Source organism: Siniperca chuatsi, linkage group LG10 (assembly GCF_020085105.1).
Source record: "Siniperca chuatsi isolate FFG_IHB_CAS linkage group LG10, ASM2008510v1, whole genome shotgun sequence".
In the NCBI taxonomy this organism is placed as follows: Eukaryota; Metazoa; Chordata; class Actinopteri; order Centrarchiformes; family Sinipercidae; genus Siniperca; species Siniperca chuatsi.
The window spans coordinates 23669996-23687126 of record NC_058051.1 but is presented as its reverse complement, the minus strand read 5'-3'; the positions used below and the strand labels follow the sequence as shown (position 1 = coordinate 23687126).

Here is a 17131-nt window from a genome sequence, read left to right as displayed (position 1 = left end):
TTTAGGTGTTCCTGACAAAAAAACTCTAGTGAGTCGCTTCAATCTCAGTTGTGTGTTTGTACTTGGAAAATGGGGTTTTTACATCATTGCGAAGGTGATGGAAATGTTTGTGGAGTTTGTCATGAGGACACATGCATACTTATATATTCTTTTGAGTATGTTTTTTAGATTTTCCTTTTCTCAAAGAAAGACACAAATTAAGCTTTTCGATTTGTCATTGATTTCCATTTGGGGGGTTTTCAGTACATCGATTTTTGTGACACTTTAGGGAAACCTTGTACAAATATATAATTGTAGATGTGCATTTGACTTTCCAAGACATATTTAAAATACTTGGGTGCCAAAAAAATCTGACTTTTATTCAGCATCAAATAGGCTATAGTTACTTAATAATGGCTTCCATGGGGAGTAATAAAAAAGTAATGTTATCTCAGACATTGTTGTTATAAAATATTGCATTTAGAAAGAAAATATAGCTGCTATACAGGCTGTGTGTACTTTAGATCATTATTGTTTAGACCCCTTGATGGAAAAGAGGATTTTTAATTAAAGGACACATCAAAGTTTTAATTGTACAATCTCACATTAGGTATAGTATAAAGTACTGATTTACTGTGAGCTATTGAGTAAGCTTTGTTTAACTAAATCCATCCCCAACACATTCAGAGATTTCATGGTTACTTGCTCAGCCACACTTTCATCACCCTGGATGTGTGTGGCATAGGCCAGCGGTGTAGGACAAATACAGTATATCCATTGAAAACATTGCCCTCCTCATGCAGCATAAACATTACTTACTCTCCATAATCTGCAGCTCTTTGAGAGGTTTAGGACGCCCTCACCCCGAACCCTTGCCATGTGTACAATACATCAAGTTAGAGTAATTTCTCTGCTTTGGCTAGAGCTTACAGACATTCTTCATTGACTGAAGTCCTCAAATGAAAAGGCTGTTCCAGCTTGGCGCTGTTGAGCTGGGTTAACCTGCTCCCCTGTCTGTGGGTAGATTAGCAGAGTCCACACAAAGCTCAGGGGTACCAGGCAGAGCTGCTGGACCTCAAAAAGTGCAAACATTAAGCTCAGATGAGTTTATCTAAAGACTGATTGGACCCTTAATTAACCAAGTGACCTCTGACCTTCTGGGGAATAAGTAAGGGATCAGTTTAGGGCTCAAGACAAAGGCGAGCACAGCCTTACCACACACCCAACGCTAATTCAGTGAAGAATGCTCGTAATTAGCCCCCATTTTTTTCATTCCATGGCATATTTAAGAGAAAAAAAACACTGCTTTGAAATTTATGTAGGATAACTTCCTAAAAGGGTTAAAAAATGATTTCTAGATCAAGGGATTTATGATGCCATGAAAAGAACAAAGTACACTTCAACCCTGTACAAAACGTACATTTCTTTTGGATTATACAGTCAGTATTGTTCGTGATCAGTATGCATAAGAAAGTATACAAAGATGCCACACAGATATCTCATTTCAATTGATTTCTGAATTAATGCAACAAGGCATTTGATAGAAATGCCCATTTTGTAAACTTTAATCTAATAAATGACATTATACTTTTATATTTGGTAGAATTTGTTTGTACAAATTATTTTGTGTACATTGTGCAGTGTAATCATTTCATGAATTTAAACATACAGTATCACCTTAGGTGCATTGTTGTCTACATTGGCCAATATTTCTTAATAAATTTAGTATTTAATTAGTATTTAATAAGTAATTTATTATTACCTTTCTAATTATTACAGCTGTACATTAAGTAGTGTATAAGACAGCAACTCGCACTGTCAGAACCTATTTTCTAAGCTGTTATGCTAATTTTAACACAACATTTATCACAAGGTTTGTATTTTGTTAGTAATTTGCTAAGTTTTTGCATAATAGCATGACAATACATCAGAGGTGGAGAACATCACAGGTTGCGCTGATGTAGCTGCTCACATTAGCATCACAGTTGTTGTCTGCAAATTTCACAGAGCACGTTAGCAGCTTAACTGTGGGCCAAAGTGGCCTATTCTTCTAGCCTGCATAGCAAATGGGGGCATTCTTGTTAATGTTTCCTGGTAGGACCATCGTTGAATGCCCAAAGCACGCAAGTCAAAAAAACACAAATCAGTGTCCTCTCTAGTACAGCAGGACGCTTTGTGCGTGTCTCTGCAGAGTGTTTCCGACTCTTTGGGGGTCATGTTGCTGATGCCCTCTGGGCCGCTGATGGTTAAAAACGAGCTGATAAACAACAAGCTGTCTTGTTTGCTGTGGTTGCAGATGCTGTGAGTTAGCAGTTGATGTCACATTTCCAAACAGTGTATTTTGGAAGAGTGTATTAAGTGAAGTTGGGTAAAGTAAAGTTCAAGTCCTGCTGGCACTAAGAACTCTATAATCCATCCGCTCTGCCCATTGGCTCTTACACCATCTGACAGACTGAATGATTAGTTTTTAGAGATGTATCACAGTGTATCTAGGACTTCTATAGATATAAGACCAATGTTTATATATGAACACCACGTTTAGACTCCTTATACATATTTTATAGACAGTGACAAAGACGCTGTAGAACTCCACTCTGTGTAGATTTGTCCACTTTGTATACACACCATGAAAAGGATCATTTTTCCCTCTCCCAGGTCTTTAAAAACAGATACTTTTTCACCCTCGGACCATTTCATCATAACAAAAGCTACAGTATGTATTGACAAGGCCGGGTTGTTACACCCTGAGGTCTGTGGCCCCCAGGGGGCTCCAATGAACCCAGTGCAGTGAGATCATCTAATTATGTGTGATAATTTAGGAAATCTCTGGAGACAAAAACAAGCTTAAAAAACACTGTTGCTCTTTTTAGTTAATGTCAAGACAAAACTAACTGATTTCAGCTGGTTAAGTAAACATACGATCTTTGAAATTACTATTTACCGTATAAATGAGACTGATTTTAGGGACACGACTAATGATTTATAGTTTCATAAGCGATTGATCAGCTTATTTTCTCAACTACTTAACTAATCATTTGGTCTATAAAAATGTCAGAAAATAGTGAAGAATGCAATGCACAAGAACCTGAGGTGACTTATTTAGACAACAGTCCAAAACCCATCAGAATCAGGTTTGTTGCCAAGTACGTTTACACATACAAGGAATCTGATTTGGTATTTTGGTGCATAACAATAAACATAATAAGTAGAAAATATAAAGAAAGATAAAGTACTGTAAGTCAAGAAGATTAATTATAAAATATTAAAATGACAATAAGATATGAACAATATTATAAAAAATACAAAATATGTACAATATGAATGAAAGAGCAGATATTTAGTTAACTATCATATGAGACAAAGCAAAGCAGCAAATCCTCACATTTGTGAAGCTGAAACCAGCAAGGAATAATACTTCAACGGGAGAGAGAGAGAGAGTTGTATGGGGATCCTACAGTAATCCTTTGTACAGTGTCTTTGGCCCTGTTTATACCTGACATCAATATGCATCTTGGGTGATCCAATCAAGTGGAAACCTCCAAGTACGTCAGTTCATACCTGGCATTAGAATGCGTCGCCACGTGTCTCGAGTGACCACTTGTGATCGGATCTCACTTCCCCGCTCTATATGCAAATAAACACGTACATCATTTCTGTTTGCAAAGACCACATGGGTTGTTGTTTTTAACCTGAATTTGATGAATTTACTGTTTATCAGACCACAAATGAGACAAGAATTAGGTTGGGGAAAAGATAGACATCTGATTACTGTGCAAAAACACAACTTTATAACTTTATTCACTGATTTTGGTGAAACTGGATCATATTTTCTGGAGAAAGGTCAGTGGGAACGCCTAAAAGTGTTGGAACGATGGCAGGAACCAACTGATGAGGTGGACAGGATTAACTATTAACTATTTATTTTATGTATGTTTTCCCACAAGCTAATGGGAAATTTTAATAGCAGCTAATTGACTGTAAAAGATGCCACTTTGACTGAAGGGGGAAAAAATAGCATTGTGTCTGTTTGTTGGAATAAAGCTTTTTCAACAGAAATTAAATAGCATTCAAAACATTTCATTTTTAACACAGTTGGAAAATGTGACTAAATTCAAACACTATACTGTGTATATTGTAATTGTTTTGATTAGATTTTTTTGTATTCAGTGTAGGCTTGAAGTTCAAGTTCAACAACACTTTATTTTTTCAAATGTAATTCTTTTCAAATCGTAGAAAAGACTGAAACCTTTTCTACGATGGAACACTCCTGGACAAATGAGGGACTACACTGTCTTCCTTTCAAATCCCTTATTCAGTCTGTTTAGGTTTGACTTTCAATTGGCTTTCAACAACATATTTTAATATTTAAGAACTAATTTTCAAAGACTTAGATTAAAATAACTGAAATTTAATACTTTCCAGATAGATAGACTGATTAATTATTCAGCTAAATGACTACCTGAATGTTTTCTACATTGCTCTTTGCTGATAAGTAACTCTGAGCTGAAACGATTAGTAGATTGACAAAAAATGAATAAAATAACTATTTTAATAATCAGTTAATCGTTTAAGTCATTTTTAAAATCAAAATCCGAAACATTCACTGCTTCCAGCTTCTCGAATGTGAATATTTGCTGCTTTTCTTTGTCTTCTATGATATTAATATACATATCTTTAGGGTTTGGACTGTTGGTCAAACAAAACTATTTGAATATGTCAACTTGGGCTTTGGGAAAGTGTGATGGGCTTTTTTATTTATTTATTTATTTATTTACTATTTTCTGACATTTTATTCACCAGAAAATTAATCGAAAAAATAATCAACAGATTAATCAAAAAAAGTCAACAGACCTAATACAAATGACAAATCCCTACACACACAATATGAGAGAGAAATTCAAATTAAATTGAATTAGATACATTAAGAGATTTATTAGACTCAGGGTATTGTGCCAACTTTTGTATCAGGGTCAACCCAACCTGAATTCAGTCACAGTTTAATTGATAAATGGCTTATAGTTAACAAAGTTTCGCAGTATGTTTATCCATTGTTTCCGCATGTGAGTGCAAATAATTGCTAATTTATGGCTCAAGTATATCGTCACTGTGGCCCATAATGTATAAAGCATATAGTTTTTGATAAAGCAATGCCTGCGTGCTGGTGGTTGTTGATGATCTGATAATAGTGTAAATGATCCTGAAGATGTTATCAGTTATTATCAGTAACATTATATAAGAGTTAAACACCATAATATGAACAAAGTAAAGACTAAAGGATTCTATTGATATGGCTCTTCTTAATGAGTCATTGGCATGCTGTAAGTATGTCCCCCTCGGTGGTGTCAGCCCCTGTAATGACGATTTACAACTCAAGGTGATCTCAGTCATACCTGGGGGATATATGTTAATGTGCCTCTCACATGAGTATCCCTTGCAGAACAATGATACTGTATCTGAGCATGGAAAAAAAGAGTTTCTGTTCTGGTGAGAAGTGGAGAAATTTGTCACAGACAGACAGATCTGTCAGATAACCTGACCTGAATTGTTTTAGTATTTAAAACATTAAAGGAGTACAAGCAAAGAGACGACAGGTGTGACAAGTGATAAACTAGGTCACACTAGTGTACAGTTCACTCTCCAAAGATTACACGGTTAACGTTCAAATGTTACATTGCATGATTACAAACGCACTCATGTGGACTTGTGTTAAGTCAGATGATGTTATCTTCATCATCGCCATGTTTTATTAGCAGTCAGTTTCCACAGATATTGAGTATCCAAGCTCAGCAATAGAACAAGAAGTCAATGCATTTTTTTCTTTTTCTTAGGCTCCATGTTTTCAGAAATAAGTTGCTGTTGGGAATTAATTATTTATATATCTGCTCAATAACCATATGATTTCAACTGTCTAGTGCAGTGTGCAGAGTTTTCACAGAAGCAGAGGAAATGTCAGAAGAAGTTTAGAGTTCGTCTAGAGCCTGTGACCTCCTCGGCTCTGTTAATGAACCCAAATCCTCTGGGCTTAAGCAGAATAAATACATCAGTTTGAAAACTGAAGTAGCCGAGGCTGTTATTCATTGGTTTTGAGATGCAGTATGCCTGTTGCTGCCGATTTTAAAAATGTAATTTAGAGACACGGGGAGATGCAGACAAACAAGGACGTAACAGACTTTATTCTTTGTGCTGTGTTGAACTGGGAATGCACGCTTAGCATCCACAGGGTTAAAAAAAAGTGGATGCGGCAAAGTAACAGCCCCAGGCAAGTTTCAGTAAAAGGGGTGGCCTTGCAAAACAAAGACACTAATTGTTAGCATCACATCCTGACATCAAGTGATACACCATAAAGGAATAAATTCAGATTTTACATAAAACAACAAAAATTTGAAAAAGCTCATTGTGCTAACATTCCCTGACATGCATAACTAATTACTCTTCTTGCCTTTTAAAAGATGAGCAGGATGTGTCTGTCCTCATACTAGCAGGCTTAGTGTTCCGGTGCAACCAAGAGGGAAGCAGCTAAAGCACTTCTTAGTTTAGATAGAAGTTAAACAGAGGTTTAATTATTTTATTTTTTTAAATTGGACGGATCAGTTTACTGTAAATGATGCTTGAGATGCTTGGATACCAACCTTATGAGGTATGTTTAAAATCAAAGTTATCTTTTTTGGAGAAGAGGTATTTTTTTTATCTATACATGGAAAATAACATGATAGTATGAGACTAAATTCTACCTAATCTTAAAGCCAATACAGTTGTGGCATTAACCACAACAGTGCTGAGGCATGCTCGTACATGTTTTATGTGTCTACATTTAGTGAACTATCTTTTCTGTTGTTATTTTATAAACCACAGAATCTGTTAGTCATTGCATCAAAAAATTCAGGCAATAGACGGGATGGTTTAAATATAGACTCCATATGTGAGCTGGAACTGCTCCGTTTAAAATGTGTTTCAGCCCGACAAACAGTGTCTCAGTTTTTGAAGTTGTTGAATTTGCCTGCAGCAGCTGATCTGAATCATTAATGCTGTGTGAGAATTAATGATCCGCAGAAATCAAATGTATCCACAACCGGGGAGTGCAGAGATGGGTGTGCGTGTAAATTTTGTTACATAAAATATGTGGACTATAAATGTAGAAAAGCAGAAAGTATAAAAAATACAGAAATTGTTTTCTGCTAAGACTCGGGATAACAACACTTGACAGCGTCTCAAAAGAAAAATGCATAATGCAACCTGTGTCAAGTCTATTTTAATATTATAGTCAGTGTGCAATACTAGGGACAGGAAAGACTTTGAGGTATATTTAGAGTCTTTTAATCTAATAAAAGACTACATAGCCAAACACATGAAATGTGACTACAAGAATAATATATTTGCACTTTAAAGTGGGATTATTTGATATTAACTTTCCCTTATCAGCAACATTTCTATAACCATCAACACATCCAATATCTCTCCTGCCACTAAAAAATCTCTCTCTTTTCTTTTTTTTTTTTTCTACTCATTTTCCCACCTTGCTACTCTGCTCACTTGCCTTTTTCCTTCTTTTTCCACCAATAGGTCCAGACTCACCTGGAGAACCCAACCAAATACCACATCCAGCGTTCCCAGCAGCAGCAGGTGAAGCGGTACCTGGGAAAGCTTGGCTCTCAGGTGTTGAGCTTGCCCTGCCACAACCAGTCCTCTGACCACGGGGGCATGCCGCCAGGGCCGGGCAACAGCGCGCCCAACAGCCCTATGGCCTTACTGACCCTGAACACTAACTGCGAGAAAGAGGTGAGGTCTTATCACAGCTTTTCAGTGACACAAACCGATTTTACCTTTTTGTGATCTTGCACTCATTAAATCAGACTTATCTATACGTCTTTTGTCCTTTGGTACGTCCTCTTATTTTAGATGGATGATGTCATTGATGACATTATTAGTCTGGAGTCCAGTTACAGTGATGATATCCTCAGCCTAATGGACCCAGGACTTCAGATGGCTAACACGGTATGATTGTGCTTACGTCAATTCATCCTCAACACTGAGCCTTTATACAGACCTAGCACTTCACTATTTTAAAGGTCATCACATGAGGGCGTTTTGTTTGGTGTGTTTTGGGATACAAAAAATCTAAGTTTCTTCTATGATATTCTGTTGTGCTTGAAAAAATAAAATCTCTATATATTGGGGAATCTAAACAAAATATTTGATTTGCCTTAGCTTTAAACTAAGTGGCTACAGTTATTTGAATGTTAAAGTTAGTTCTGCTGTGCTACCAGGAGGAGCAACAATCTCCAGTTGTTTGCCCAAATTTAAAGAAATAGTTAGACATTTTGGGAATTCTTTTCGTCACTGTGATGTTGCCAGGCAACCAACAGACTCAAGGAAATCACTGCACCCAGCCAAGAAATGGTTGGCCTTAATTGTCACTTTTACACTTTTGTGTGTGTGTGTGCAGATTAAACAAATGAGATATAGTGTGTTAATTAGTGAGCTTTAGAGGTGCTGGCTGACCTTTGGACTGAGCCGGGCTAGCTTTTTCCAGTCTTAATGCTAAGCTAAGCGGCTCCTGGCTGTAGCCTTATATTTAGCCTACAGATGTAGGAGTGTTTATGATCTTCTCATCTAACTCTTAGCATGGAAGCAAATATGTGAATTTCCCAAAATGTTGGAATATCCCTTTAACAGTGACATTATGCTTATTTTCTCACTGTGTAATGAGCCTGTTGTATGTCATCACCCTTCCCATCATGCTCATCCTGTGATGCTGATTAGCATCTATACGGGGGGGGCTGATCCTTGCTTAATGTCTTTGCTCTGTGTCCTCAGATCCCTGTGCCTGCTAACCTCATGGACATGTATGGTAATCAGGGTATGTCCCAGCAAGGTCTGCCCATCAGCAACTCCTGTCCTGCTAACCTGCCCAACATCAAAAGGGAATACTCTGGTAAGCAGCGCAGTCTGTCACAGCTTAAATCCTTGGTTTCTTTAATTAAAATATATCTATCAGATGTTTACAGCTGTAAAAAACAAACAAACAAAAAACAGTAATATCCATTCAGCTTCTCTGTTGCATAGAAAACATCAAGGCTACATGCATATACATACATCAATACATATGAAGCTCTACTCTCCAGGCCTTTGTGCAGCCCATAATCTAGCATTTTATTAATAGTCCAGTTCTTATAATCCTCCTCTGTGTGGGGATGTTGACTGTACATGACTGACATGTTTTTGAAATGTATTTGTATCCATTCTGCACATTTCGATATTGAAAACAACATTTTCTATCACATAGTTTCACAGTCCCCAGCCATCATGCATATGCTGGATAAGTCTGGATCCTGTGGCAAATTTGACAACTATCAAAGGCCTGAAGGGTTCCCTGTGGGTACGTTTCGTTAAAATGATCGTCAAAAATGTAAAAGTTACCTGCTGCACATTTTTGATACTTGCACTGCACTGTTTTATTATATTTTATTGATCAATAAAACGTTTGTTTCAGAAGCTGAGGTAAGAGCTATGGCAAAAGAAAGACAGAAGAAGGATAACCATAATTTGAGTGAGTTTTAATTGCACTTTTAATTGCTCTTAATTATATTCTCCGTAAATGTGAATGTTTGAAAATACTTAGATGTGGTTATGGTTGCCATAGTGTCATCTTCTTTGTTACACTGTAAAAAATCATGAACAAAATTTTCAGATGGTGTTTCATTAGCTAATCATTAATTTTTTTTCTCTTCTGTTTTTGTTCTGTAGTTGAGAGAAGACGGCGGTTCAACATCAATGATCGAATCAAGGAATTGGGAACTTTAATTCCAAAATCCAATGACCCGTAAGTTACTTTTTCTTCACTCTCCTTTTTTTTTTGTTATTTCTTATTCAAGACAGATTTGCAGAACATAATTAGTAACATTCCTTGACAACAAGATTCACCATTTGTCACTTAAAAAGTGAAATCATACGAAGAAAAAGCAGGAAAAATAGAATTGTAGATGAAAATAATTGAGGAAAAAATACATATATACAGATGTGTAATTCACCCCATAGTTGTGCTATATTTACTGGCTACCACGTACACCCAGTCCAGCCATCAGTCTAATGTAGGATGAGTAGCCTGTGCAATGCAACAAGTGTGGGAAAATGTATTTTTTAGTTCAGAGACAACCGTGTTGAAAGGAGTGTTAAATGATTTTTTCAAGTCAGTCTCAACACTACTCACATGCCCATACTAATGTGATTTTAATGTAATACAAGAACCCAGGTCTGTGCAAAAAATTATTTTAAAGTTCAGCTGAAGCTAATATGAGGCTTCAGCAGTCTTAGTTAGATAAATCAAGTCAGTATCTTCCAAAGTTACAAAATCCCCTTTGTTACCATCAGTCTACTGCAGCTAATCAAGGAAACACACAGAGGGACTTTTTTTTTTTTTACCAAAAAGAACATCTGAATTTACCCACTTGATTTGTGTCACAGTTGAATCCTCATATTAGCTTCAGCTGAACTTTAGAATGTATTTCTGTGGATTTTATCTCCCGTCTCTTACATTGTGAGTATTGTTTTTTGGCCGACAAAAAAGTGTGAACCTATCCTTTCATCAGTGGGACTATTTAGTTACATAGATCTGTTGGTTTTACATAATTTAAGCAGTTAAATCAATCACAAAATGATTAAAGGGATAAACTCATACACATCATACATACACTGATACACACATACCATATAAATGCAATATACAAATGTAAATTACACACAAAATGATAAAAGCACCACTTATACTCTTTTCGCTTGTGTCCTTTGACCTTGCCTGTGGTTCTTGGAAGATCCCTGCAGCCTCTTGTATTGTGTCTATCCACCCATGGTTGTTTTGCTAAACCCCAGCTGGGTGCTCCTCCCACACATACACCTACATACACAAGAACTCAGAGACTGCCTTTTACAAACAGATCTGGCTTAACATAGTTCTTATAATGGATAGCACATAATGAATAAGAAAACATACAGTACATGTACTTGTTAGCATTAGAACTTTTCAACACTAGTATTAATTTATTACTGTAAATTTGAATTCATCAATTCAATCACCAAAAACCCACATGTGTCTTCTCTTAAGGCTTCTGACCACTTCACACCTAAAACCATAACACCTCTCAGTATAATTGTGGAGACGTTGGATCTATAATAGGGATTTTTCCCATTTGTTCTAGTAAAAATCAATTTTACCCACTGCAACCTTCAATTCTTCCAGGAGCTCAGGGTCATCCTTATGACTGCTTGTGATCTCAGTGACGTCCTAGGCATACATTTTAGATACAGAAAACTCAGACCTGTAACTGCTAGTCACCTCTGTGACCTCCGGAGCAGCTCTGTTCCTTGTTCCTCCTCATTAGTCTCTTCTGTCTCTTGTTTTTCTAACTGAACGGAGCTAAATGGCAGGGAGTGGTCTATTATAGCAGTCTGAGTCTAATGAAAAGCTACAATCTGATTTTTTTCTGTGATTGCTGATTGTCTCACATCAGAACTATAGGATCTAAGAGAGTGTAGGATGTACAAATAATGGCTCCTCTGTGATTTTCAGGGACATGCGCTGGAACAAAGGCACCATCCTGAAGGCATCAGTGGACTACATCAGGAAGCTACAGCGGGAACAGCTGAGGGCCAAGGAGCTGGAGAGTCGCCAGAAGAAGCTTGAGCATGCCAATCGACATCTGATGTTGAGGATACAGGTAAACTTTCATGATGTCTAGTGATTGGAGGAGTTGTAGAATTGCATCATAACCATACTATTTGCATGGTTACTTACTATTATCATAAACGAATAATAAAACTAGAAGGAAAACGACAGTATGTGTAGTGTGAATGGAAAGTAGAGAGAAGGGCCTCGCCTGAAATAAAGAGTGCCTCCACTGAAGTCAGAAGGAATTCTTATAGTTTTATGAAAAATATCAAGCTTCAAGGAAAATGAGCAGAATTCTAATTCACTCCACTAATTCACACAGCAAAGGCCACATATTTAAGGAGGGAGGCGGCTGTTGAGACCATCATCTAGTAACTAATTGATCACAAGACAAGAGGCGTCCAGATCTGCTTGATTCAGCTCAGCTGACGTTGATTGATTGATTGATTGATTAATTTATCACATTGTGTGTTTGCTTTGTGGTAATTATTTAGACTACAATTAACAGAGGGAAACCCTCCAAGTTTTTCCAAGTGGGAAAAGTCAAGGCAAACGGATCAGTCAGGCGGGGTTTTATAATTTTATTATTTAGAATTTCCTGGGGGAAACTTACCTTTTATTCTTGACCACCCATAGAGCAAGTGAAACAGAACAGGGATCTGAGACTCTTCACTGACTAACCTGTGTGTGTCTCTCTGTGGTTTGCAGGAGTTAGAGATGCAGGCACGAGCTCACGGTCTGGCCATCACATCTTCAGCACTCTGCTCTGCTGAACTTGGAGCCCGGGCCATTAAGCAGGAGACCGCTCTGGAGGACTGTCACCAGGACCTGTATACACTCCACCCCCATCACCAACACCACCCCGCCTGCACTCCAGAACCACCCGGCACCCTGGAGCTAAACGAAGGCCACTCTAACTTCCCTGAGGGCCACTACAGCGTTCACAGCAAGCCGGCCTCCAAACTCAACGACATCCTCATGGAAGACACCTTATCACCGGTGAGAGGGGGGGACCCTTTGCTTTCGTCCGTCTCCCCAGACGCCTCAAAGGACAGCAGTCGTAAGAGCAGTGTAAGCATGGATGAGAATGAGCAGGGCTGTTAGCACCCCCAACTGGAAGACACCTCACCTGCATCTCCAACCCCTCCATCCTGCTGCAAGTGTTCTTGGCAGTAGCTTCCACACTCCCAAGCTGCTGGAGAGGCTTTGTCATGTTCGTGTCATTTGTTTTTGTTGTGTTTTTTTGTTCTCCCCCACCCCTGTTTACATGAATTGAATCTTTTCCATTCATGTTTTGTTTGTTAGGTCTTTTGTGATATCTTTGTCTTTTCAAGCCCCCAACCTTGATTTCAAGGACTGATTATAAAGTATGTTTGCTTTAATCAATACTTTGATGACAATGAGTTACAAAAATAGAAGTTTTTATATTTAAAAAAAATATGCATTTATCTTTGGATAGAGGCTAGATTATGTTTATTTCTATTGATTCCAAAGAATCTAGGGAAGTTATAAAACATGGTCAGAAATGTAGATATAATGTGGTGAGATGAACACTGCTTTTTAAATCACTAGCAATAATAGAAGAAAAAAATCTATTTATTACTATAGTGCTTTACACTCCTTGTGTCTTAGATTGAACTTGAATGTGTCAATGCCTTATTAAGATGTGTAAACATCGATGTTGTATTGCTATGCATATGTTTTGGCTGTTAGCTGAGTCTTTGTCAGTCTTCCAGTTGAAATTTCTTCTTTGACAACTATTAATCCTTTGTAGATTTGATCTTATTTATGTATCTATGTAAACATGACTTTATGTACACATTCCCCTCAAAAAATGAATTTATAATAAGGCATTTAAAAGAGCCTTTTTGAAATAACTGAGATATTAATAAATGAAAGCACATTAAAAAATATGAAGCTAAAATGTCTCCTTCAAGATAATTAAAATGAACAAAATCAGCATTGATAATGGCCAAGTTTAGTATTTTATTCAGTCTCATAATGAGCAAGAAGCAGCACAACAATCCAGTAACAAGAGAGAAAGGTTTCACCACACAGATGCATCCTTTAACCATCCAGTGCTGTCTACTCAGCAGTGTGTACCAGATATATTATCCGTATACATTCCTCACTGCCAAAACCACTGAAATACTTACATTTAAGAATTAAATAAAATATTTTTTATAATACAGTCTCAAAACTAATAGAATCTTAGCCAAAAATAGAAATTAAAAAGCCTGTTGTAGCCCTGACACATGCACAAGAAGCTGATTTCACTTGATAGATCTGATTGTTACATAATTCTGTTAATCTTTGATAGGTGATTAATGCAAGAAAGATGAATCAATTCAGTTTTTATTGTATTCTTGTCTGTAGTGATCAGACTAACAGAACCGCTACTATTTCAGCATACACAGTGTAATACTTCAGACGTGTTGATGCAAGTGCTCATTTTTATACTTGTCCATTAAGTTCCTAAATTATTGTTTTTTACACCACTGTGGTGACATTTCACATTCAGTATGTTTTTTTTCCATTATGTGAACATTTATATTGCCAAGGAGTATAAGGAGACTGCTTTGGGATTTTTTTGAAATGCATGACATTGTCAAAACACTGGAATGACCTCTCTGTAAAATGAAATGTGGTTTGTTCACTTTTTTTATCTAAGCATAAACTAACTATTGTATTTGGCTTTTCAAATGCATACAGAATGTTGTATGAGATTGTAGATTCTTTATGGTGTACGGTTGTTGTATATTTCAGCAGTTTGTTTTCAACAGTTGTAGCACATTGCATAAGTATGCCTTTGTTAATAACTGCCATACATTGAGAGCCCTGTTACAGCACAGCCTCCATTTTGTTAAACTATGCAATGGTTGAAGTTGTGCCTGCAGAGCAGCATCATGTCTTGACAATGTGATCTCCTTATGAATTAGTCTAAAACAGTATCAAAGTAATTATCTTTTTAATTGATTTAAGTGCCTTACAGTTGTTTGTGTTATCCTGGTGATGTGAGAGGAGTTGTAGACAGTGATGCAACATTTTGTTAATATTTTTACTGGTGTTTGGTGCTTAATGGATTAACTAAGGAGTGCCAAGGTATATTAGAAAGCAGTAGGAAAAAGCCTTTTGTCAGTACAAGATAACACTATAAGCCTCTCAGACTCAAGAACCACAAGAAAGGGTTTGTTATTATGGAACCCCCAGGTTCAGTATTAAATAAATAAATAAGACATTATGAAGTAAAGAATCATAAAAGTAAATAGAATAAAATCTATAAATAAACCAATGAATTCTGAAATTATTTTTTATTTATTAAAACCCATAATTTTTATTAAATGTAATTTCATCATTAGTATTTTTATAGTAACAGTGTTTAATTTATTTGTATTTACTTCTGTACAGATTTTTGTATTTCAAAGTGCCCTTTTTCAAAAGTCTGTTTTTATTCAACAAATCTAATTTTTTCCCTGATGACACTTATGTGAAAGATTTTCACCACCCCTCAAGCCGTCACTCAGTCCTCCCTACAGGCTTAACAACAGCCACAAAATTTAGCCAGCTAGCTCCCATTAGCCAGAGCAACGACAATGCCAAAACTAATGCTTACCAGCTGCTGCAGCAACCAAGCAGAGTGCACAGACCATGGCACAGACACAGTAACTAACCTCTACGTTTATTTAGCACAATGTGGCTACAAATGCTACCTAGCTAACTAGCTAGGTTGGTTTGTAAACTTGGATTATTACTCAGCATCTAAGTGAAGAGCCAGTGTTAACAGTAGAACTTGTTAATTCAGTTATCTTGGCAATGTTGTGTTTCTAAAGTTATTCCTTAGAGAAAGACACAACTCTTAAGATGGAGCTTAAATCTGTTTGGTTGGCTAGCTGGCAGTTGTTGAGCCTGCTGAGAGGGTGGAGGCATATGATTGGCTGAACCTCCACTGTCATGAATTTTGAGCATTTTGAAATAAAAAGTGTCATTGGGGAAAGTGCAAGGCTATGAAAATAAGAATGATGAAACATTTCATAGTAATGAGTTGAGTTTTAATCATTTATAGAAGTATTTCACTAGCGGTGTGGCTCTAGCCATGGCAATGTCAATTAGTGGGTCCAGAACTTTGGTGCACACTGAAATATCTCAACTATTGGATGGATTGCTATGAAATTTTGGTAAGACATTCTTGGTGCCGAGTGGATAAATCCTAATTATTTTGGTGATCCCCTGACTTTTCATTTAGCACCACCAGCAGGTTGACAGTTATGGTTTTTACTTGACAATTATTGGATGGATTGCCATGACATTTGGTTAAGACACTTAATAACTTTGGCGATCCCTTAACTTTTCATCAAGCGCTATCATCAGGTCATAGTTTTAATTTGTCCCATACTTTGATTTATGACCAGATACCTGCAAAACTAATGACATTCCCATCAGCCTCAGCTGTAGCCTACTTTATGTTTAGTGCTAATTAGCTAATTTTAGTATGCTAATATGCTGAATTAAGATGGTGAACATGGTCAACATTATGCTAACGTTAGAATTTAGCTCAAAGCACCGCTGTTGCTGTAGACTCTTAGTCTTGTTATATTTTACTTGTTTATTCATGTGATTATTTATTTCATAATTTCTTATTTATTTATTTAATATTGAACACTTTGGGGTGGTTGTGCATTTTGTTTTATCTTTATTAAGGTCAAATTCTACACTGAAGGCAGTGTTTCCAAAGTTGTACTGAATATTCAGCATCCTTTTGAGACTATATGTAGCTCAAAGTGATGAGTGCCAAAATTAGATATACAATAAATGTATATAAAGATATAAATAGCAATTTTTAACAGCTTAGCTGATGCACCTCTGTTAGCGGTGTTTCTCCTGTGTAGTTACTAGCAATACCTAAAACATTATGGCAATCAGGTCATAAATAAACTACAAACAGGTGAAGTACATTGTGAAAGTTAATTTCTGTCCTTGGAAACAGTAGTTTGACAAAAGAAAATTAACTCAAGCTCTACTTACTATAATAATAGCTTTTCTGGAGCTTTCAACTGCATCTCACAGTCTTCATCAACAGATGGAGATAGCTCAGCTGTCACATGAAAGTGAAGTTGTATGTAACTTCTATCGTTAAGACCATGAGATGTGGTTGAAAGCCCGGAACAACCTAGTAAGTGGACCTTAAATTGAGATTTGTTTGTCATAGATGAATTACAGCTTCAGTGGACTGCAGAATGGCCCGTATGGTGACACCAATCCCACGTACTGAGCCTTAATAGTGCAATACACATAGGCCTGTAACATTGCCCTTTGCCTGAACCCAGATCAGCTTTTTTTGAATGGAATAGATAAATGAACTAAACCCTAAAATGTGACTGGATGGTGATGGCACTTAATTTAAAGCCATCACTATGACAGATTTCTCATAATGAATCTTTACAGCTGTTCATTATTATGGCACATTATGGGTAAACCACTAATGAAGAGCCA

General features: G+C 36.8%; 1 protein-coding gene across 5 annotated transcripts in view; it reads left to right on the top strand.

Annotated features, from left to right (window-relative positions):
• LOC122883259 (microphthalmia-associated transcription factor-like) overlaps positions 1–14362 on the top strand; it is a 29261-nt gene extending 14899 nt beyond the window's left edge. For 2 of the 5 annotated variants that reach the window (XM_044211656.1, XM_044211658.1), the window contains exons 3-10: positions 7540–7755; positions 7876–7971; positions 8794–8911; positions 9263–9355; positions 9470–9526; positions 9724–9799; positions 11543–11690; positions 12350–14362. In XM_044211656.1, the coding sequence (XP_044067591.1) occupies positions 7540–7755; positions 7876–7971; positions 8794–8911; positions 9263–9355; positions 9470–9526; positions 9724–9799; positions 11543–11690; positions 12350–12745 (1200 nt within the window). In that variant the 3' untranslated portion in view covers positions 12746–14362. Of the gene's footprint in view, positions 1–6454; positions 6617–7539; positions 7756–7875; positions 7972–8793; positions 8912–9262; positions 9356–9469; positions 9527–9723; positions 9800–11542; positions 11691–12349 lie in introns of those variants that run through there. The other 3 variants (XM_044211660.1, XM_044211659.1, XM_044211657.1) reach the window with 3 other exon arrangements.
• The last annotated feature ends 2769 nt before the right edge of the window (positions 14363–17131 follow it).